The sequence below is a fragment of the Plectropomus leopardus genome, chromosome 10, assembly GCF_008729295.1.
Source record: "Plectropomus leopardus isolate mb chromosome 10, YSFRI_Pleo_2.0, whole genome shotgun sequence".
Lineage (NCBI taxonomy): Eukaryota > Metazoa > Chordata > Actinopteri > Perciformes > Serranidae > Plectropomus > Plectropomus leopardus.
The window spans coordinates 26566586-26591081 of record NC_056472.1 but is presented as its reverse complement, the minus strand read 5'-3'; the positions used below and the strand labels follow the sequence as shown (position 1 = coordinate 26591081).

Genomic DNA, 24496 nt, shown 5'->3' with positions numbered 1-24496 from the left:
GTATTTAGTGACTGATTTGACTTTTGGTGACCATAAACCTATTTACAGAGTACTCATCAATTTCTTATCAGATATGAATTTGATTAAACAATCAGTTAAAACTAATGTTTGGTTTATCTACTGTTACAATGTTCTCCTAGTTTGAGGGTAGTGAAACTATATTATTTCCTATTTTAAAGGTGGCCAATGACATCTGCTTCAGCATCAGCAATTTGTGTTGCAGCTGTCATTACAGACAGTACATTACATTACAGCCATTATTACTGGCAAAATCCAGAGTGTCTTTGGCTTGCTGACAGAATCACATAAATGCCATATCATGTAACTATTGAAAGTTACAATCTGTGAAACCACTCAGTATCTAACTTTCTACTAATGGGGGTATAGGGTGGGTTACTCATGACACACAATAAACATGCTATATTTTACCAACAGTATCAAAAAAGTGCCACGATCATTGGAACAAACGCCAAGCTAGCTATAACTGCAGACTTATGGACTGAACCGATGTTGTATCAAACTGTTTTCCCTTGTTGAATAATGTTTAGACCCTGTTAATGCATAGCAACCTCCTCTGTGGTGAGATTTAGGAGGGCAACAAGTGCACGAAGACAAGGTGAATAAAAAATAATTTAGAGTTTTTCTTATAAAACCTTTTTTTTTTTAAAAAAAAACCCAAAATTAAATAAAAAAGGGTTTGGTCCACATGCTCATGAGGGGCAGATGAAGGATCTGTTATCAGGGTTGCAACACATTTTCATGGAAAAAATTTCAAAACTTTTCTATGAGTTTGCTAGAACTCTTACACATTTTTTTTCCTATCCCACTTGCCCAGCATTTTTTAAATATACCAAATTGAAAGTCTATTCAAAAAATAATTCCAGCTAGCTACAATACATTTTAGAGCTATGTTAGCTCCAGAAGATAAATGTGTCATTACATTACAGCACATGCAGTGTTATCAACACAAGACTACTGTAACAATTAAATTAATCACAACCAAATTTCCATGACTTTTGCAACCTTTCAGTATTTCTCACAAATCCAATGACTTTTCCATACTTGGAAAAAGTGGCTGTAAAATTTCATGACTTTTCCAGGTTTTTCATTACCGTGGGTTTGGGTGCACTGATCAAAGTAACAGTGTTAAAATGATTATTAAATAAATTAAAATTAAATTATATAATTTAGAATATAGCATATAGTATAAAAGATGTAAAACATTTTTTTTTTATAAAAGGAAGGGTAATGGGGGATATGAAGGAATATTAAACATTTAAGAAACATATTAACAATACAGACAAAAGATAAATAAAATATATAAATAAAAGATATAAAAAGGTTGAAAGTTAAAATAGATGCTCAAATGATTAAAACACACTTGGGTTCCCAATTAAACAATAAGGTGATAAGTGCTATAAGTGTCACATCATAAAAAATCAAGGGTTTGGGTAAAGTTAAGATAACGGTAAATATATATTGACGGGGAAACAGTCTTCGACACAACACCGGCATTTCAGCGTTAATTTTAGTGTCATTAAAAAACACATTTTGTAGACGGTTAAATCGGTCATGTCAAATTATGTGTGCTACCTTGCAATATCGTCACAATTTAACAGCACAGGTAAATGTGAAGTACACTGTGACATTACGTAACGATCAATACAAACCAGCGCCGTCAACAACCGTTAACAGCTGGTGGTTTAGTTAGTTAACGCCTGCCGCTAGCTAGCTGCGGCAACCAACGTTAGGTTAGCCTGCAAGGCGATCCGCCCAGACAGCAGAGCAGCGACGGCCTTGTCGTCCAAAGCCCGTTGCGATGAGGCCTCATTATTCGACCGGGCCTGACATTAAACTTGCCCCGCAAACCTCTGCTACACAACGGACAATCTTAAGCCCGGACATCGTACAGTTAACGACCAAAATCATTATCGATCTAACATCACTCTCCCTTGCATTATTGTTGATCAACCATGTTCTCGTAACGCCATTTACAATGAGAGTCGGCCGTGCTAGCATGCTAACGAGCAGCAACTTAGATAAACAGTTAACGTTAGCTAGCCGTTAGCTTGCGTGCGGGTAAATACCCGACGGTAGCTAACGTTCCTATTTTGACAAGCGGCTTGCTGATATGACTCGACAACTAGCTGACTACTTTGCCCGTCAATAAAACGAACACCCTGCGATTAAGCTTAACGTCACCTTGCAGCAATTTCAGCGTTAAAAATAAGTTAACCAAGCTAGCTGTCTTAGATGAGATGTTAGTGACAGGGGAGTCGTCTATTTCCTGAAATGTTCTGACCTGTATCGTCTAACGCCAAGTTATAACTTGGCTAAAAGAAACTGAAATCACATCTTGCAAGCCCGAGTAATACAAAATGTTAACAGCAATGTGATTTTGATAAATCTACTATTAATTATATATATAAAAAATAGAGTGGAGGATGACAAAATATCAGAAACTTGTAAACATAAGAAAGGAAATGTTCCTTCTCAGTCAGTAGTCAGAGTCGAGGACCATTAACGGGTAGCTAGCGCTAGCTTGACATCAGTCATTTTAGCAGGCTAATTAGACTGATAACAGCATGAATTGCAGTTTAATCGCGTTGACACTGTCAAAGATTCAATAAGCAGTAGCTAACAGAGATAAAACCACCAGAAAATGAATAAGACAATCAACCAAAATGCAGTAATGTTACCTTGCATCCACCACCAGCTGACGCTAATACTAGCAGTAGCCAGCTAACAATCACCAGCCAGCGTACCGAGCTAGTTAGCTAACAACTCACCAGGAATTTGATATGACTTCCCCCTCTATTCACGGGCTACGTCCAGCCTTGAACGATGGTGTCGTCGTATATTACATAAACGTGGCCTATATCAGTGACAGTTTCGCAGGACCCCAAAACCTTTTACTAGAAAGATCTAATTCCTACGTTTTTTCCTTTGCTTCTGGGTGTTTTTCCTGCGTCACCGGCGCGGTAACAGCCCCCTAACTCTATCTAGTCCGATTTCTGGGGCTTGTCACTTCGGTCCCAGCAGTCACTCACAACTTGAATCAGTTCAACATGGCGGAAGCGCAGTCGGACACAAATGCCGCTCAGTAAAACGGGCCAGACGACCGTGTGAACTCCAACAGCCAGCGCTGTCTGTGAGCTAGTTTGCACCACGACGGAGAGTAGCGCAGCAAACACAACAGCCGCTGAATGGAAAGAGCAAAAAACCCCTCTCAATTCTGATAACTGACTCCGGCTCCAGTGGAAATATCCAATCCGTAGTTTGAGTAAAACCAGGAGAGAAAAAACGGAGCAACCTGACGCACTGGACTATATCGCCTCCTATCGCACGGGGTGATCATATATGAACAGGCGATGTTTTGATTAAAAGCCAAAATTCTGGAATGCGCTTTCCGTCAAAATTAAATAAATAAAAACATAGATAAATAGATACGAGCAGGAAATAAATAAATATGACCACGATATAAATCCATTGAAAAAAATATTAGGGCATAAAAATGGAATAAATAAACTTCAATTTGTTTTGTTTTGATGTCAACGTGATATATATATATATATATATATATATATATATATATATATATATATATATATATATATATATATATATATATATTGTTCATTTCAAGAAATTATAATTAAAAATTAACATAGTTATGCTTAAGTTACATATCACAGAACAAAGAGAAAGGACAGGAACATACATTACAAATAATAAAAACAACAAGTCATAAATATATAAATAATAAATAAATAAATATATTTGTGTGCAAAAATATATTCCAAAGTTTAAATGAGGCCACAGAGTTAGTGAGCACAGTGCATATCTTTCAAAATTAGTGTTTTTGGTTCCAAATTCTATTTTGTCTTAGTCTTCTTTCAGCATAGATCAAATAGGAAACACTCTCTGTGAAACAAAGAGGGAATTTTAAACTAAAAAGACTGTAAAGTTGCATTTTATCCTCTTAATGTATGGCAGATTAATGAAACCTCACATTAGCTTCAGATGGACTTCAAAATGTATTTTTGCCAGAATTGGGAATGTTGTCCTCCATCACTTGCACTGAAAGCACACTAGGATGTATGAACAAAGCAAAGCAGCAGAATCTAACCTCAACCTGTTTGGAGGCCACCATGGCAAAAAATGAGCTGTTGGACCCCTATTAAGCCAGTTCCTCTCTTTCATTGTGTATTGTGTACATTACACCTGAAATGTAGCTTTAAACTCGTTGTCTGATAATCTGATTAAACACAAATTAAACAATTTAAGTACAATAACTGCAATAATATAGTCTTACAACTTCACTTTGACACAGGGCCTCATATTAAGGCAAGACAACAAGACCCAATCTACAGCTGTTAATAGGCCCGACGTTAGTGAGATGTACATTTCCATATTCCTTACAGATATGATAGTCAAATTAGCCAGACAGTGAACCTCTGGTTTCTAAACAATGCAAATGGCTTTCGATGAGTCACCCAAGTGCCCCAAATATAGAGGACTCATCACTCACTTGTCTCATTGTATGCATTCCACTCAGCTGCAACAGGGACCCACTTTATTGTCGAAAATAAACTAAGTGACTAGAAAAATAGAAACACCTGCACAGTGCAGTGCAATCTAATCCAATAGCCCTGCTATAAACACGGTTCAATATGAATTGTTTGGTTTCATTTGAGATTGGGGGCACCCAATAGATGATCCAAATAAGCTGGGTTATTACTCTAAGATACAAAAACACAAACTAAAGCCTCAAACTTATCCACAGGCCAACAGATCACAACTACGATGAATTTGACAAAGGTGATATTAGCTCACTATACTACATTTGTATTGATTCTGTCACAGTGAATAGGAGGTACAATTTTCTAATAACATAACCAGTAACAAGCAAAACATTTTAACCTCCCTTGTACTGTATACCACACCCAATGTGCTGTGTGCCTCTGTGTGCATAAATGCATAATACTCATCCTAGATTCTGGGTGCCTTTGGGAACAATATTCAGGCATTAATCTGGAACATAATGTATCTGTGAGAGTGACAGCTTTTATCTTGTTTCATTTGTATTTATCGATCAGTCACCTTTTTCATTTGCTTCTGACTCTGGAGCTGCTGTGCATTTCCCCTGTGTGGGTTTAATAAAGTTTATCTTATCTTATATATGCGAACCGCATTTATGTTTCTGAATGGTTTCTTCTCTGCAGTTCTTTAATGGAAATTTCTACAGAGAAGGAAAGAGGAAATACCAAAGAAGAAAACAACTGATCTGCTTGCATTTCTACATATACTCCTCTGATGATGCGGCTGTCTGTAGGTGGGGGTGATGCAGTAAATCAAAAATAAACTCTGACATCAAATGAAGCTACCGGTATGGACTACATTTATTAATATATATTCAACCTTCCTAGCTTAAAATATCTCTTGGAAGTTAAATGTTTTTCAAGGTAGACTTGACCAAGATGACATACCATAACATATGGTAGGATTAAATAGTATTATTACCAAATCTTTAATATTATTTTTAAACCATTAAACACATTTTTAGGAATATCAGGTATTCAAGTTTGGATAAGATAGAAAGTTGCATAATTGAAGCCTGAATTTTTTGGTCATATTTTGATATTACTTTTGAACTTTTACCTGTAATTGGATATTTCTACACTTTAATACTGCAAGTAACCTTCTTCAGTTGGCCATCTGTTACCAGGGCAACTAATTAAAGAACATGTTAATGAATAAAACCTGTACTTAAGCACAGTACTTGAGTAAATGTATTTAGTTCCTACCCAACACTGATAGTTACTACTTTCACTTTTGGAATTTTAGGTATATTCCTATATAACTTTTGAAGTTTTACCTGTAATTGGATATTTCTACACTTTGATATCCGAGTAACCTTCTTCCACCACTGGCCATCTGTTACCAGGGCAACACTGAAGAACACGTTAATGAATAAAACTGATAAAAGCTATCAGGTTAAACCTCCAAACACAAGAGCATTATAGACAAATGCACTAATTTGAACTTGACATTTAACAAATTGCTTGCTCCCAGTTGCCAGTCTGGGAACCAGTAACCCCTCGAAAACACAATAATGATGAGATAGTCATGAGTCTCGCTCCTCAGAGCTCCCGTCTGGGTTTTCTTTCCCACCGTACCTACAGTTAGCGATCCCGACAGCAAAGATGGCGGCTGAGCGGCGCTGAGCCTTCACCGTAATGAGTTACCAAATTTGGTGCATTTGCTGAGTTTTCTCCCGTTAAAGGAAACCGAGTCCATGCCGAGAAACTCGTCTCGTAAAAGAAATGTTGTGAGACTGCGAAGAAAATATTTTAACGCGGAGTTAGCCACTACAACCCGATAGTTTTCCGCTGTAGGAGCAGGGTGTGCATCGCCGTAGCTAACCAGCCTGTATCGTCATTGTAAAATGGCTCCGGTGCAGATTGGGTCAGATGGGCAGCTTGTCCCACTCGGAGGTCCGGTTGTTTCGGGTCCACAGCCACCACCACCCGGGGCACCGGCCACACAGGGGGTCCGACTGAGCCTGCTGATTGAGTTTCTTCTCCAGAGGACCTACCATGAGATTACCCTGCTGGCAGAGCTGTAAGTAACGTTTTAGCATGCTAGGCCTCAAAGCTAACCAACCGGCGGGCTAACGTTTATCAGCTAAACTCAGAAGATGCTCCTCTTACGGATACTATATTAAAACATAACGAGACCATAAAGTTGGGACAAATCGAGAAGTTTGGAGATGATTATCATAATTTAAGATATAAAAAAAGTGGGTAACTGTTAACAAATATTGCTATGATATGTGAGTGGGCGTACCGGGTAAACAACACATCCTCATCATCTGTCTAAAGGACCTTAAAGTTATTATCAATGGATCGATATTCAAGATTTATGGTAGATGAAGTACCTTAAAGTCACACTTTAGTAAAAATACAGATAACTTACCGGGAAATGACTTTGGTAGACGTTAAAACCTCCTAGACTTTAAGTTGTGTAAAAGTCTGTGAGTATTGAAAGTAAAAGAACTGCTAAAAAGGCTGTTATTGCCAAAAGCCCCACGATACGATATCATCACGATACTTAGCTCTCGATATTTCATTTTATTCATTCATTTATTTATCTATTTCGAACATGTAAAGGAAAATGGAGAAATGATAATACAAACAAGCAGATGGACAAAAACTAAATTTTTACAGACAATGAAAACACAAAGCAAAAGAAATGGTGAAACACTGATGACTTGGCCTACATAAGTCATTGAATTTTAATTATTTGCTTCCCTATTAATTTAAACCTATATTCTAATTAACTAAACATTTATCCATTTACCCACATTCTCAAAAGTGACTAGAGTTACTGCATCCCTTGTATTATCAGGGACCATTTCAGCAGTAACCTTGCTGTGTTTTTTTTCCAAACATGTTTTTTCTCTCCACTAATTTATGCTGGGTGTTGCAATTTATAAGGCTGTTTGTTTTTTGTTTTTTTTTTGTATTTATTTGTTTTTCACCAGCATGCATAATCATCAAATTTATCTGTCATATTGTATCATATCAGTGATATCCACTATAAACAGTGCTGGGTTTAAGATGAATTGAGTACATAATATCTTCATGATCTCTCTTTGATATTCTAAGTAAATGTCCGAATGTTTTCCTTTTTCCAGACTTCCCAGAAAAACGGACATGGAGAGGTAATGTTATATTTCTTTTACTTTTATTCAAGAACTCATTAAGCCACTTATTCTGCTAGGTTGTTGTTTATACATTTTGTTTCAGTATTTCCCTGTTTTTTATTTCTTTTACAGGAAAATTGAGATTGTCCAGTTTGCCAGTCGTACTAGGCAGCTATTTGTGCGTCTGCTAGCCCTGGTGAAGTGGGCAAGCAATGCAGGGAAAGTTGAGAAGTGTGCGGTAAGTTGCTCGTAATTTGACTCCCTGCTTTGCTGTTTTTTGATAAAACATTGCAAATCACCCCGTGTCCATCAGAACACAAATAAGCTTATCTCTTTCCATGGTGTCCAGATGATTTCCAGCTTCTTGGATCAGCAGACCATCCTGTTTGTGGATACAGCTGATAGGCTGGCATCTCTGGCCAGAGATGCCCTGGTACACGCTCGGTTACCCAGCTTCGCCATCCCCTTTGCCATCGATGTTCTCACCACAGGGTCATACCCACGCTTGCCGACGTGTATACGAGTAAGTCTATTAAATCCCTTCTCTGTGGGCTAAGACTGCTAGTCTAATTGTAAGGATGGTGTGTGATCAAACTTGTGGTTTGGTGTGTCATCACAAATGTTTCTGTCTCTGTGTTTGTAGGATAAGATCATTCCTCCAGATCCCATCACTAAGGCTGAGAAGCAGACCACCCTGAGCCAGCTCAATCAGATTCTGCGACACCGCCTTGTCACCACAGACTTACCACCCCAGCTAGCAAACCTCACAGTTGGTAAGCAGCTTGTGTAAACCCACTATGGTACATTTGTGTTAGTTTTTGATATATTATGAGAATATTAATGTATTTTGTATGTTATATTAATGGTATCTTTATGGGAAGGTATACAGTCTAGATCATCCTCTGTTGTCCTCTTACATTAATTGTACCTCATTATCTTATGAAATATAGTATTTATATTGAAACTAATTTTGTATAGTAGAATTGCACTTGCAATTGCCTTTATTGTCGATGTTTTGTCATGCACCTGTTTGATTCTTTGCTGATCAGTGCATGATTATTTAAAAGGCACACCTGTTGGCAATTAAGTACAGAGCAAATCTGATAAAGCAACATGTGTAGTTCACTCCTTTAAATTTTTATTATAATCACTCAATAAATCAAGTGTCAGTCTAAATATCCGATAATATATTTTGGTCAATTATGTTAAATTTAAACTCTCATAATTGTACTATCAGGTTGTTTTAAACCCTATTGGTAATGAAAATGTCATGTTTTTGTGTTTGCTTGTGTGTTTTTTTGTGTAGCTAATGGACGTGTAAAGTTTCGTGTGGAAGGAGAGTTTGAGGCCACTTTGACAGTGATGGGAGATGACCCTGATATTCCCTGGAGGCTGCTGAAGTTGGAGATTCTGGTGGAGGACAAAGAAACTGGAGGTCAGTCATGCACTCATTCACCCCTATTGAACACCACAGTAGTTAAGACTAGCTGATTGACAATAAACTTAACTGTCAACTGGTTTGTCTGTCTGTCACTTCATTCCCACGCTCCTCCCCCCCTTCCCCTTTACATTGACAGATGGCCGAGCCTTGGTCCACAGTTTACAGGTAAACTTCATCCACGAGCTGGTCCAGGCACGTCTGTGTGCAGATGAAAAGCCCCTACAGGACATGTACAACTGCTTGCGTATCCTTTTCCTCATTTTTGCATTTTGTGTACGGCCTGCACAAAACCACTTGGCCAAAGTCCCAGTCTGATGTGAACTACTGCAGTAGGGCGGGAGTGTGTGTCGGAGCATATAGACTATTGACTGGTCAAGCGGACGCTTGCAGCATTCCAATGAGAAACACAGCTGCAGAATTGCATCCTTCTTAATCCCCCTCTTTTTTCATCCTTTAGCGACACAACCACCTTTTATTACTGACGGGGAAAAGGCAGCACTGCTTTCACTACAACCTGTCGCCCAATCAGGTCATGTGAGGTGTAATTAATACAGTACTAAGAAACAGATTTGTTTTTCCTGTGTCCACCCTTTTGTGCCAGCCTACTTTTTCTGCAAATTAAATGTCAACATAAGACACAAGTACTTAACATTTGTTTCGTCAGGCAGTGATAATTTAGCCATTTATAATGCTGCTGTAACCCATACAGTACAAAAATGAGAGTATTTGCTCTTATCGGGCCGCCAGACGCCTATCACTCTCCAGATTGTTGTAAAATGTAGACAAAAACAACAGCTTGTTAGCATTCATGCTAATATCAAAGACCCTAATCAAGCATGCGAGATGAGCACGACTGCTAATCACAATGCTAATCAGTACATCTCTGCTCTGCCTCTCCCCCACCGACGCCAGCAGTGCAGTTCACTGTGTCAAAGAGCAGTCTGTGTCGGGCACAAACACCCCTTTTCACCAACAAAGTGTATGTGTCCTGAGGATATGTGTGTGAGTGTGTTTCGAATGTTAACGGAGAGATGTGTATAGTACTTTTTTTATATCTCTACTCACCTGGTTGTGGTGTTTTCCCACACTTGTTTTTTCTTTAACTGCATTGTTTCCAGACTCCTTCTGTCTGTCACTGCAGTTAGAAGTGCTCCACTCGCAGACTCTGATGCTCATTAGAGAGCGATGGGGTGACTTGGTGCAGGAGGAGAGATATGTGCCTGCAAAATACCTCACACTCTCTGTCTGGAAGTAAGACTTGATTAATTTCCCTCATACATATATATATATATATATATATATATATATATATATATATATATATATATGTATATATATTTATATATATATATATATATCTATATGTGTATATGTATATATATATATGTATGGACAAGAACACTGTATTGAATTAAAATCAAATGAAAGCCCAAAATTGTGAATAAAAAAATAGTAGCATAATGCACATATTTGTACATACTTCTTATTATCTATTTATATTTTTCTTAAAAATGTGTATATGTAAGAGTAACTGTAACATGACACAGTTTCCATCTGGGGTTTTGATTTTTACTCTTTGCCATCTTTTTTCTTTGTTTCTCCAGCCAACAGGTTTTGGGTCGGAAGACAGGTACAGCCTCAGTACATAAAGTCACCATCAAGATTGACGAATCGGATGGATCTAAGCCATTACAGATATCTCACGAGCCTCCTCTCCCTGCCTGCGACTCCAAGTTAATGGAGAGAGCTATGAAGGTGAGGTGGATATACACGATGTTTTTGGTGTAATGAAGTGTGGGGCAGTTTTGCTCACTATAAAAATCTGATTTAATAATGTCTGGTTTCTCTCACCCATTCTTCAGATTGACCATCTGTCAGTGGAGAAACTGTTGATCGACAGCGTGCACGCTCGGTCCCATCAGAAACTACAGGAACTCAAGGCCATTCTTAAGACCAGCAATCCCAGTGACAACTGTATGTATTTGTTCTACGTTCTTTTTGTTGACGCAGTTATGCAGGCTAAAGTATCAGAAATATTTTCTCTCCATCTCTGAAACACTTTGCCAGTATTGACATGTCCATTGCTGTTATTGTCAGACTCTCTTTTAGATTGTCTTTTTCGACTTTTTTTTGAGGTTGCATTGCAGTGCAGATAGTCATTACCAATACTGAAATAGCGACTTTCTCTGCAAGGTTTTCCACCATTGAATCAAGCTTTTGTCATCTGAAGAGACTTGCGCACACACCTGTGCATTTGAACAGCCAATAGGAACGGTCTTATACTGAATTGAACCGTGATAGTCCAAAGTCTCCTGTCACGGGCAGCATTTTCTAAAGCCTTAAAATATCCAAGAGGAGTGGCAGAAGTCTAGTGTTCTTTTATTCCACATGAATGAAAATATGCTCCTAGTTGGAAATGTTTTTTTTCCAATGATGCCAAAAATAAATGGCCTACTCATGTTTTAAACACGGGATATATATTGAGCAAAAGCACAAACAAGTCTTATCTCCTACAGCAGCTGCAGCCATGTACTTATCACTCAGAGCAGTTTAAGAAAGAGGCACTGAGAAAGCATAATTTTAACCTGAAAAAAATCTAATGGAAGTGTTTTCTTTGTCTTAATTATGATGAATTACATGTTCAAAATTCCCATTAGCTCTCTCATTCATCCTCCATTTACCTTCTGTTGATTAATGTACTGTAACCATGGTTTTGAGTCATCTGCAAAAGAGATACTTAAGCGTCTGTTTGTTTGTTTCAGCGTTCATCGAGACTGCATTACCCACACTTGTTATTCCAATTCTTGAGCCATGCGGTCGTTCAGAGTGCTTGCACATTTTTGTAGACCTGCACTCTGGCATGTTCCAACCCATGCTGTACGGATTAGGTAAGTAATCACAAACATTAACTCATGACCACTTTTTACGTTTGTTTATTATCTTGGCTCTTGGTTTTGGTGTTGATGTGATGTCTGTGATTCTTCTTTTATTGTTTGTATGCTCAGCTCTGTAAACATAAAACCCTGGTGTGTCGTCTCTCTTTAGATCAATCCATGCTGGACGACATTGAAAAGACCATTAACGACGATATGAAGCGCATCATATCTTGGCTTCAGCAGCTGAAGTGAGTCCACAATTTTAAAAAAGAGATGAACATGACATGCACATTCACAGCTGATGGTATGACGTATTCTCTGGCACAGGGGAAAGATAGCAGAAGCAGTTCAGAGTCAACAGTAGACGCCAGAGTCTGACGCCTGCTTGAGGCTTGTCAAAATTGACTAATAGCTGTCAGTAGCAACACTTGGCTAAGCAGGTGGCGAGATGGGTGTTGAAAGGGATTACCACGGCTCTGGATTGCTAGAGTCTTGCACTAGGGAACAGTGTGAATGCTGTGAGCAACAGCATGAGCAGTGAATCCGGGACTTTTTGCAACTTTGATTTCTCTCTCTCTCTCTCTCTGGCAAGGTTCTGGTTGGGGGAGCAGCGCTGTCGACAGTCTGTGAAACACCTTCCCACTGTGTGCACTGATGTCCTTCACCTGTCCAACTCGGCTTCACACCCCGTCGGCAACTTGTCCAAACAGAAACTCTTCATTAAGCTCACACGTCTTCCGCAGTACTACATTGTGAGTTCTCAACCAGCATATTTAAAAGTCAAACCAAAATTCCACGTTAAAAAGCTATGATCTTCTTTCATTTGTACGTCCTCATTCTAATTTTCCACTGTGGATCTTTCCAATTCCTCACTTTCCTACCCGTCATCTCTTTTTTTTTTTTGTAGGTGGTGGAAATGCTTGAAGTGCCTAGCAGTCCCACGGCATTGCAGTACAAGTACTCTTTCCTGTCTGTGTCTCAGTTGGAAGGAGAGGACGGACCCATGTGTGCACAGCTCCTGCAGCATTTCAAACCCAACCTAGAACACCTAGTCCAGGACACAACAGGGAGAGGGCCTCGACCTGGGACCAAGAGAAAGGTAGCCGGTGCATTCATTCGTGTATTATGAAATACCGATTTTTTTCATCATGCACAAATACATAGATTTTTTCAAGGTTAAATATAGGCAGTTTGGACTGGCTCAGAAAATGTGGATTGGAAAAGTAAACAATAAATGCTCTGTCCTTAACCCTCAAAAACTGTTTGCAAGGTGCAGCTGACAAAGATATATTATACAATAATGTTCCAGTCATAATACAGTTATGAAATGCTCTGCCTCAGGGGGCCACATAAGCAGCGCTACAATATAAACAAGTATAATTCAACTTTTGTTTCTACTGGCCAGCCTCTTGTGAGCATGTGGGCCTTTTATGAGTGTGAGACAAGCCTTTGCTAAGAGCCTGTATGCCTTGCTGGATACATTCATCTAAATGAATGTTCTTCAATGTGCATTTTTTGTCTCTGTAGGTATCTGGGGACCAGGGAGACCCAGAGCCAAAGAAGCCCAAGCGGTCTGGAGAAATGTGTGCCTTCAACAAAGAGCTGGCTCACCTAGTAGCGATGTGCGACACCAACATGCCTTTCATCGGCCTCAGAACTGAAGTAAGTCACTGTGCTCAGGAAGTTTGAATCATTCCTGTTAGACAGAAGCCTTTTTTGCACAGAGCTCTTGCTATAGGGCTGCAACAAAGTCCTTTATTTGCAGCGTAGAAGGGTCTATAGATGTGTCTTAAAAACATCAAGCATGCCAATTCCAGTCTTGTATTTTCTGACCAAAGCTGCATGTCTGTCTTTCTGTCTTTGAGTAGCTGTCCATCATGGAGATCCCAAACCAGGGTGTCCAGGTGGAGGGAGACGGCAGCAGCCATGCAATACGCCTACTCAAGTAATACACACAGTCACAAGCACACTTGCATTTATGCAAACATGATGACAGCAAAATGCTATTTTTCGTCAAAGTATGGTAAACTTTGCGGACACCATCGTGACGACACAATGTAATTGTTGCCTCCTGCAGGATTCCTCCATGTAAAGGTGTAGGAGAGGAGACCAGGAGAGCTTTAGAGCGCTCCCTACTGGACTGCACCTTCCGACTGCAGGGCAGAAACAATCGAACCTGGGTGGCTGAACTGATGCTGGCCAACTGTCCTCTCAACAGCACACACAGCAAGGAGCAAGGTACACACCACATACAGTGTCCAAGTTCATCACTAAAAGTCCAGAAAATTTTCAGTGAGATTAAAAGTGTTTTAAAATATATCCTGTCGAAAACAGGAAGCAAAAACATGACAGAGATGAATCATATTACACATAAAAAACAGAGAACAAAGTAAAACCATGAAATAAATTAGTGCAACCAACACATACTCACACTATATGATAAATATTTAGTAGGGCATGTCAGTTATTAATCTAAAAATATGGCCTTAATTTCTTAAATCAATCTTTCAAAAGTCTTAAAAATGCTTAGAAACGGAAAGAAGGATATTGTGAATATTTTTTTTCTGACATGCATTGTAAAATAAATAAAAATAATTGGTAAATCTGTTACTCAAATACCTTACAAAATACCTCTGATGTTACTGTTATGCAGAGGAACCAACAACACTTATACACTAATCACATCCAGTTGAATTATAAATTAACAAGCTTTTATGTGTTCTTCTCTGGAAAGTTTTAGCAGATCGTCTCTTTCAACTTGACCAAAAAAACTGTAAAATTTGTCCTAAATGTTGCATCTGCTCCACGGCCCAGCATCTAAACATCTGTCCCCTCTGTATCAGCCTCCACGCGGCACGTGTATCTGACCTACGAGAACCCTCTGTCGGAGCCAGTGGGCGGGCGGAAGGTGGTAGAGATGTTCCTTAATGACTGGAACGCCATCAGTCAGCTCTACCAGTGTGTCCTCAACTTCTCTCGAGCACTGCCAGGTACGTGCACGATCCTCTGTTCGGCAAAGTTTGCACTCTCGTGTAAATGAATGAATGACTGATGAAAGTCAGTCTATCTTAAATTATTCAGTGTGTTACTGGTCATTTGGTTACAGGTATATTGGCTTGCAGTGAAGGCAATACATGTATTTTATGTACTGTGTAAAACAAGTATTTTTTCCTTGTTTTGTTGGCCTGGTTTCAAATTTAAAGCCCAGAGTAACCTGATTTACTGTAGCCAATTTGAACAAATGTAAACTTGCACAATAAACACATTATGAATTTATGATGATTTTAGTGCTCAGGAATTATTTGAGTTAGTTGCAAGAGCGTATCAGTAGAAAACTGCCCTTAAAAGTGTAACTATCAGTTTTTCTTTATTAGTGCCTTTTGTGTTCATTGTTCAGTTTGTTTGATAACAGAATTTGGACATCCTTTCATTTTTCTTTTTTAAATTTAAACATTTTGTTGATTCTAGCAGTATACTGCAAGCAGCAGAAAGACAAAAACTGTTCTTTAATGTCTGTATATTTATTGAAATATTCAAGAACTCCATTGCATTGCATATTTTCCTCCTATCATGCAGTCCTTATGGCTAAAACTAGAGTTTGTAATCAATAGTGTTGAATCAGTACTTGGCAAAAGAATCACACATATCTAACTCAGCTGCACATCGTGTCTGCTTCCCTCCAGAGATGCCGTCTTACCTGAGCCTGTTTTCGGAGGTGCGGCTGTACAACTACCGTAAGCTGGTGTTGTGTTACGGCACCACCAAGGGCAGCTCTGTCACCATCCAGTGGAACTCCAACAGCCAGCGTTTCCACCTCGCCCTGGGCACTGTGGGCCCCAACTCTGGCTGCTCCAACTGCCACAATATCATCCTCCATCAGCTACAAGAGATGTTCAACAAGAGTCCCAATGTGATGCAGCTGCTGCAGGTACTTTGGAAAATGCAGCTGTAACATGGACATGTGCACTTGTTAGATTAAAGTGATAATTTTAAGTGATTTTTTTAAAAGTTTGTTTTAAATCTATTCAACTACCTGATAAATGGTGCATCTAATCAGTATATTGACAAAGTTATATTACAGTTTTCCATAAATTTCCTTGTATTTTGTGAAGTTTATGCTTTTTACTTGGCTCTAAAAAGTACTTGCAAACATGAATTTGTCTTCTCAGTCATGTTCTTTGTTTCTCCATTCAGATACCGTTATGTACATTAATTTAGGTATTCTGTGTAACGTTTCTGTTTGTCATCTTCTTCAGGTGCTCTCTGACACGCAGGCACCTCTGAATGCAATCAACAAGCTACCAACAGTGCCCATGCTGGGCCTGACCCAGCGCACCAACACTGCCTACCAGTGCTTCTCCATCTTACCCCAGTCACCCACACACATCCGCCTGGCCTTCAGAAACATGTACTGCATTGACATCTACTGCCGCAGCCGTGGTGTGGTTGCCATCAGAGATGGAGCCTACAGTCTTTTTGACAACACGAAGATTGTAGAGGGCTTCTACCCTGCTCCTGGACTCAAGGTACACCAGACTTATTAGTGGCATGATCGAGTAATGAACTAATGGAGTTAATCTGGGAAGCGAAATAAGTTTCTTTAGTTTAGTTTTCTGTTTAAACTTTCAGACAAAAAAAACGGTCACTTTTAGTTCTAATAGGCTTGCATTTGTGAGTTTGAGTATTATGGTCAGTTTACCCAGAAACCAACAATTCACTTACTTACTTTCTTAGGAAAGGTTTGGAGGTGGCATCTGGTGTGTCTGCATTAAGTTAGCAATCACTTGCATCATCATGGTCAAACAGCCACTGCTAAAGCCGCCTGTATTCTCACCTTCAATGCATTGAAACAGCCCAGGACACATGACTGTCAGCTCATGGTCTCCCCCGGGGGGATATTCATAGTGTCACAGCAGCAAAGACATGCATGATACAGTGTCAGCAACAGTAAATAAATAAATACTGAGATGAAATGCAACTAGTAAAGAAAATAAAGGTGTTAACACAGGGTAAATGCAGGAATGGAAACAAGATTAATTGGATAATATTCACAGGAAGTCTAAAACATGTTGCCCGTCTCCCTTATGAATTAAAAGATCTGACTAAATTGGGAGGGAAATTACTTTGTTCCTGTTCAATTTTATTTAAGGACAACTCTGACAATATATATACTGAAAATCAAGCATTTTTAGTGTATCAATTTGGAAATGTCCCTCATTTGTGCCCCTTATTTCTAAATGCTTGAGGTGTAAACACTGGGAAGTTAGAAATGTTCCCCGCCAGCTTCAGAGCTAAGTAGCCAAGAATTGTATTTTTTACTTCACAATTAATGATGCTGTTTTATTTTAATTTTTATATATTTGTTTTTATATATTTTCCGTTTATTACCAAAATTATTATTACAGTTAAAATGGAAAAATACGAATGGGTTGCACTGCATGTTGATTTAAGTGGAATTCCCAAATTTTGTGCTGGTGCTGCTAAAAGTTTCAGTAGGGAGCAACGGTGCTACCGTCTGGATTTCTGCAGAATCACAGTTGTATGATCCCGTTCCTCTCTCCCCCTGTGTAGACATTCCTGAATATGTTTGTAGACAGTAATCAGGATGCTCGCAGGCGCTCTGTCAATGAAGACGACAATCCGCCCTCGCCAGTGGGTGTCGATGTGATGGACAGCCTGATGAACCAGTTGCAAGCTCAACAGCCGCCGCAGCCAATGAGAGGGGGCGCGGGAGGTGTCTACCCTCCTCTCACATCACCGCCGCCAAATTACCACGCTAACGTGACTCCCTCACCGTCCATGATGCCGACCCAGTCGCCAGGTAAAAAATAGCTCGTTCAAGTATGTGTGAGTGAATGACGTCTGGTGTTGTTAATGATCACACTGCTGCCATCAACGTCCCTGCTGACTTTTCGTTTTGTTGCAAGAGCAAATTGTGTGAATGTGACGGAGAACGACGAAGAGCAACCACGTGTGCCCTTTTTGATTTTGTGAAACCATGAGATCAGTTGTGTTTCTCATGCAACATACACACACACACACACACACACCTCACAGCCGAGAGGGAACAAAGCATGCATTTAGTCCTGCGCCTTTCCATTCCTCTCCATCTCAGCCCACCAGCCAGAGACTAAAGCCCTTCCGCCCTGCTTTAGCATGTGTGTGCATGAGTGTGTGTGAGGAGAACTTGTCAACCTCAGAGTCTGACGAGTCCTTTGGTGTGTATGTGTGTGTGTGTGCAGGGAACATCCATGCCTCTGGCTCCCCTAGTGGAGCTCTGAGGGCACCTTCTCCTTTCGGGCCCACTCCGTCTCCGTCTTCTCTGGGCATAGCCATGGGACAGACCAGCTTTGCCAGTCCCCACGGTAAGCAGCAGGGTGGCCGTAACTTCTGGCCTTGGTGGTAATTCTGGTCTGCTGGACACGGGCTGAATCGAACATCTCAACTTTACACTTCTAGGCTGCAGATATTAGCAAACTATGACAAACAGCCTGTAGTTAGTGGGCACACAGTGGTGTATTAATCTGTGTTTATTGTTGTACGGTAAGTTGTTTTGTTGCTGATGGCTTTCTCTCCTCGACTCCAGGTGCACTGGACCCCAGCTCTCCGTATGCCATGGTGTCTCCCAGCCATAGGGGCCAGTGGCCAGGCTCACCCCAGGTCTCAGGGCCTTCTCCTGGGGCAAGGATTCACGGCATGTCCCCTGGTAACCCATCGCTGCACTCACCTATCCCTGATCCTCATTCTCCACGTGCCGGGACCAGTGAGTAATGCTTTCTTATGCAGCTTTCCATTCAAAGTCACACTTTGGAATTTACAACTTCAAAGTGTTCCCACAACACCAAACATGAAGATAAATAATGACAGTGACAAACTGGTGTTTCTGTGGCTAGTCCATGGACAACTGCACCGTCAGCGGGGCTGCCTCTTATTAGCGAATCATCTCTCCAGCAGTGAAATACTTCAGTAATATCGGCCAATATATCAGTCCAGCTGAAAGTATTTGAGTGTTTCTCTACAACCTCTCTCTCCTCTCTGTCTTTGGTTTAGGCTCACAAGTCATGCCTACCAGTATGCCTCCACCCCGCAAGCTACCTCAGCGCCCCTGGGCTGCCTCCATTCCCACCATCCTCACCCACAATGCCTTGCATGTGCTTCTGCTCCCCTCACCCACTCCCTGCCTGGTGCCAGGCCTGGCAGGAAGCTACCTCTGCTCGCCACTGGAGCGTTTTCTGGGTTCAGTTATCATGAGGCGGCACCTGCAGAGGATCATCCAGCAGGAGGCCAATGTAAGTGTTGCACAAATCATCCTGATTTGGTGTTCTGCCCTCCCCTAACTTCATTTACTCTGTCAACTCTCCTCCAGTTATCGATTGTGAACTCTAATGAGCCAGGCGTGATCATGTTCAAGACGGACGTACTCAAGTGCCGCGTGGCTCTAAACCCAAAGAACTACCAGACACTTCAGCTCAAAGTCACTCCAGAGAACACAGGTCCCTGGTCGCAGGAGGAGCTCCAGGTGCTGGAGAAGTTCTTTGAGACACGGGTAAGAAAAAGCAGCACCCACTTGAAGCCTAATTCAGAAATTTCAAGTCTATGTTCATGCATAGTCGGATCGTAATCTAAAATATGGTACTATATTGAAAACGTTCAAAAGTTAAGACTTAATTTAACAGAGATAACCATAAAGGACACTCGGAGAAACACATAGGATAAGATGGGATTCACTTTATCAACTTTATTAACAACAACAACAACAACAACAACAGAGCCACTAAAGACCAACAAGGCAGTGGCGTGTCCAGACTTTTTTTTTCGGGGTGGTCCAATTGTGCTACTGACATATGCAGGAGTGGCATTAAATATGGGTGCTGCTGTGGGCACACGCGTCAGCATAGCTTTAATTTACAATTTATGTGTCCTCTACCCAAACCTACTTTAATTGCTAACATTGTAGTGTCTTACATTCCTGTTTATGGTTGAGTTTAAATGATAAATAGACCTACCAATCAGAATGACATCACACTAAAGTAAAATAACACTTCCTTACTTTATTACAGAAATTGCTCCTTCTCAAGTAAATAGTACAACAGCAAGTAGAAAGTGCCAAAATAAAGTACCAAAAAATCAAAATTAATAAGCCTGTGTGAACAAACTTTTCAATAGTTTGATCAATTTATTTGAATGTAAAATAAGACAAGCCAGACACTACTCTGACACAATACTGCCTGTCAGGTTTAAGGCTGAATTGAACCTATAGACATAATTGAGTTTACTCTTTAAAAAGTTTAAGTTGGCTCGACTGATAGCCAGTCATAATGGGGTGGCCAATCAGATTTCAGGGGTGGCCTGTGCCATCCTAGGCCACCCCCTGCATACGCCCCTGCAACAAAGTCGACAGTCAAAGGGCAGGGATTTCATACAAAGTGCAAAAGAGCTGAATACCATCATATAAACAGTAAGCAGATAATAACAACAAAAGTCATACCTGCATACACTGAATGAATAAATACAATAAAATAAATGGATGATTAAGAAAGGACAGTGCATCAGTATTGCATGCACTCATGTTGTTATTTTCTCATTGGTGCATCTTTTGTCGTCCTCTTTTAGGTTGCTGGTCCTCCCTTCAAATACAACACTCTGAATGCCTTCACAAAGCTGCTGGGGGCGCCCACTAACATCCTGAGGGACTGTGTGCGCATCATGAAGCTCGAACTGGTGAGTTGCTGTTTCTTTTTTAAGAGGAATTAACGTTTTGATGCAATGATCATGAAGCCCAGTGATACTGGATAATTCTCTGTGACTCTTGTGACTGTGTCTGCACAGTTAATCATGCACTTTAAAGCAGAGGTCGACATATTATCGGACTGGCTCAATATTAGGACCGATATTTTGCATTTTGTAGCTCTGTATCAGTATTTTATTTTATTTATTATAAAATTAATTGATTAAAAAGTGCAAAGAAAGTGTCATCATGGGAGGAACTTTTACTTTGGAAAACCTCAGGAAGCTAATTTTATTTTTTCATTTAAATTTTCACTTGACTTTATAAAAAAAAAGTTGCTGGGATTTTGCTGTATTTGATGTTGAACGTCATGTATGCTTCTCGACATATTTTCCATCACTATTTTATTTTATTGTTTTTATTCATTTAAGTACTCCTGCCCCATTTTTTCTTTGTTCATGTAATTATTTATCTTTTTTTTTTATTATTTTCTTTCTTTATTTATATACTTATTCATTTTTTCCCCTTTCTACGTGATTTAAAGGTCCTCATGTTTATTTGATTGTGTATTTTGTTTTTGTATGTTCACGAAAAAGACAAAAAAATCAAATTGTGGCAGCCTGCCGCTAATACATCAGTGAATGGGAACAGTAATATAACGTGCCTTTTCTCTGCAGTTCCCTGACCAGGCTGCACAACTGAAGTGGAACGTCCAGTTCTGCCTCACCATCCCACCCAGCGCTCCTCCCATCGCTCCTCCTGGAACCATCGCTGTGGTGCTCAAATCCAAGATGCTCTTCTTTGTAAGTCTCAACAGAATCTCACCGTCAGCTCTCTTTAACAGCAAAAACCTTTTAAACAATCTGACCCTGTGTGTGTATTTTTGTTTTTGTCTCACAGTTGCAGCTGACTCAGCGCATCCCAGTGCCGCAGGAGCCAGTGAGCATCATCGTGCCCATCGTGTACGACATGGCCACGGGCCTCACTCAGCAGGCCGACATCCCTAGACAGCACAGCTCCTCCGGGGCCGCGGCGCTCATGGTCTCTAATATCCTCAAGAGGTTCAATGAGCTGCATCCCGCCAGACAGGGTGAGACACTCACGCTGATCATCACTGAATAATTCACTGTACTGAAAACGTATCAAATTTGCCAAACTGAAACTGGCATCAAACGAAAATACGGGTGTTGTCGACGGCCCCTAGGGCCACCACAAAGTCCTTTTTTATGCCTCCTTTTGTTATTATACCAGCAGCAGCATGCCAATCCAGTGCGTGACTTAAGGTGGTATTGTGGCATTGAGTCAAAAGAGGTGTGACGAATGTGACATGTAACACAGCAGCGTCGAGCTCTAGAGTGACATGTGACATGCTTCAGTAGCGTTATAATAATAGCATAACATGGCTATAACAATCATTTACTGTCTCTGTTATATGATCTCGTCTTCTGCTCGCAGGCTAAGGAGCTCCCTGAACTCTATGTTGTCATAATCTGTCGACATAACAGCTGATGTTAGTGTCGTAGTGCTCGAAATCAGTCGTGGTTTCAAGACCACATTTAAAGGGTCCTGGTCTCATCGCCGAATCTAATGTATTTTGACTTGGTTTTGTCTCAGTCTTGAACATAGAGGACTTTTAATTGAGACCGGTCGAGACATCCTTTAAATCCAGCCGATCACGTAAGTCATTTACAGTTTTTTTTTTCCGTCCCTGATGACGGCTGCCACCCTGCACTCCTGAGGGAGCAGATCCATGAAGACGACACAAAGATAAGCAGTGTGGTTGTTTGGGAGCCGAGATGCCAATTTGTCTGCATTCAAGTATGGCTACCTTAACCACAGAGAATTCATTTGCAAAACACAAACAAAAGAAAACACTCGGCAGAGTGCGAGTCCGGCAAGGCAGCGCTTACTGAGATAACATTTTACAAACTTTCATCGGTTAAATTGGTTTCAGTTTCTCACTGTTTGCTTTTATTCGTGCATATCAATCAGAGGAAAACTGTTTTGGCGCCGTCTCAGCCCTTTAAAGTTTTGGTCTTGTGTCGCTCTCTGCGCACTGGTCTCAGTCGAGTCCTGGTCTGGGTTAGTATGGTCTTGACTACAACACTAGCCGATGTTCTTTGAGTTTGCCGATAATTACTAACCGCTACTTTTTTAATTTTGATAACTTTTTTTGTGGGTTGCACACGTAAATGGACTGTACTTGTATAGTGCTTTTCTAGTCTCATTGACCACTCAAAGCGCTTTCACACTTCATTGTCACATTCACACATTCACACACTGGTGGCCGAGGCTATTGTACAAGGTGCCACCTGCTATTCAGTAGTCATTCACACACTCTCACACTCCAATGAAGCAGCATTGGGAGCAATTTGGGGTTCAGTATCTTGCGCAAGGATACTTCGACATGTTGCCCAGAGGAGCCAGGGATCGAACCGCTGACTTTCCAATTAGAGGACGACCCACTCGACCCACTCGACCCACTCTACCCCTGAGCCACAGCTGCCCATTACACGTCATCAAAACATCACACCTGTGCCGCCCATGAAGCCATCCTGCCATGTGTTCAGTTCATACAGACATTCATTCGGCGGTGTTACTGCCTCCGTTTCGACACAACTCTGTTCCCCCTCTGCGCGACTGCAGCTTAAACACAGCACAGTGAGGCAGAATATCATGAATGTCCCGCCTTTGAAGAGGCAGTGTAAAAGTGGCTGATATGTGATGTAAAAACATCGTTGCTAACACTGCGTATTTTCTGTCTGTCTTTCAGGAGAGTGTACGATATTTGCTTCTGTTCACGAGCTGATGGCAAACCTCACTCTACCCCCCGGCACTCGTCAGTAGAAACTAGTTCAGAGTCCTGGAACTCAACTGGGGTCCCTTTGAGACCGAGAACGGGTTCGTCTCTAAGCTGAGAAGAAAACAAGAGCAACAAATGTGGTCCCAAGATGTCAAAACCCAGCATGTGTCTTCTCTGCTTCAGCCACTGTACTGTTTGACCTGATGTGTAATTGCTGTCATTGAAGGGAGTTAAATATGTTCTGCTTTGGACCACAGTCTTTATTCTCACAAGCTCACAAACCATTGAGGCAGATCGTGGATGAAGGGTGGCGTTTGATGCAAAAGGATATAAATGTTATTTTTTTCCTCCAGCTGCACTTGTAAACAAGATTATCTATTGAAATTAAGGTTGTTTACGAAAATATGTATATTGTTGTATATTTGAGTGTTGAAAAGATTCAGGTGAGTTAGATTTTTGCTAGAGAACTGTCTTCTTTTTTTTTTTTTATACCGCCAGACTGATATTATTATAGTATCAGGAGATATATTCCTTAGCACACTATTTAAATGTTTTCTTGCCTTTACTTTGTCGAGACCTCTGCATTTTTATTTCAAACTTTCACTTTGGATACTGTAAAACTGTGACAAACTTTATAAGCCAGTTGTATTTTATTAAGACCCATTCTGAGTCCTGATTGAAGGATTTGAGACTTCCTGTCTGACTTTGCTATTTAATAAACCAAGCCCAGAGTCGGTTTGTGCTTTGAGGATCTTCCACTGGCAAGATTGCCTGAAACGTTTGAATTAGAAAATATCTGTCTTAAATTTGGTCAAAAAATATTTTGAAAAAAGTCTTAAAAAGCTTAAATTTAAGTGTCTTATACCTCTAGACACCCTGTTAAATGATAAAGTGGGTGGAGGAGGTGTTCATTTTAGTCGCTTTATATTATTTTGGGTAA

General features: G+C 40.4%; 2 protein-coding genes across 9 annotated transcripts in view; one reads left to right on the top strand and one right to left on the bottom strand.

The window, feature by feature from the left end:
* The window catches only part of usp9 (ubiquitin specific peptidase 9), a 53862-nt gene extending 50676 nt beyond the window's left edge, over positions 1 to 3186 (bottom strand). For all 7 annotated transcript variants that reach the window (XM_042494969.1, XM_042494972.1, XM_042494971.1 and 4 more), the window contains exon 1: positions 2790 to 3186. The gene's annotated coding sequence lies outside the window, so the exon portion shown is untranslated. The remainder of the gene's footprint in view (positions 1 to 2789) is intronic.
* A 3004-nt stretch (positions 3187 to 6190) lies between these two features.
* med14 (mediator complex subunit 14) lies at positions 6191 to 24292 on the top strand. 2 transcript variants are annotated; one of them, XM_042494791.1, is made up of 29 exons: positions 6191 to 6624; positions 7700 to 7726; positions 7841 to 7946; positions 8058 to 8231; positions 8352 to 8481; positions 9015 to 9143; positions 9286 to 9393; positions 10268 to 10400; positions 10754 to 10904; positions 11012 to 11123; positions 11912 to 12037; positions 12195 to 12273; positions 12618 to 12777; positions 12933 to 13124; positions 13553 to 13687; positions 13894 to 13970; positions 14103 to 14263; positions 14869 to 15015; positions 15709 to 15953; positions 16282 to 16551; positions 17597 to 17846; positions 18268 to 18390; positions 18612 to 18788; positions 19076 to 19314; positions 19392 to 19571; positions 20639 to 20746; positions 21431 to 21556; positions 21654 to 21843; positions 23527 to 24292. In XM_042494791.1, exons 1-29 carry the CDS (start codon positions 6449 to 6451, stop codon positions 23598 to 23600), a joined length of 4305 nt encoding a protein of 1434 aa, XP_042350725.1. In that variant the 5' UTR covers positions 6191 to 6448; the 3' UTR covers positions 23601 to 24292. The 2 variants fall into 2 exon arrangements, with proteins under 2 accessions (XP_042350725.1, XP_042350726.1); XM_042494792.1 differs by lacking the exon at positions 18268 to 18390.
* The last annotated feature ends 204 nt before the right edge of the window (positions 24293 to 24496 follow it).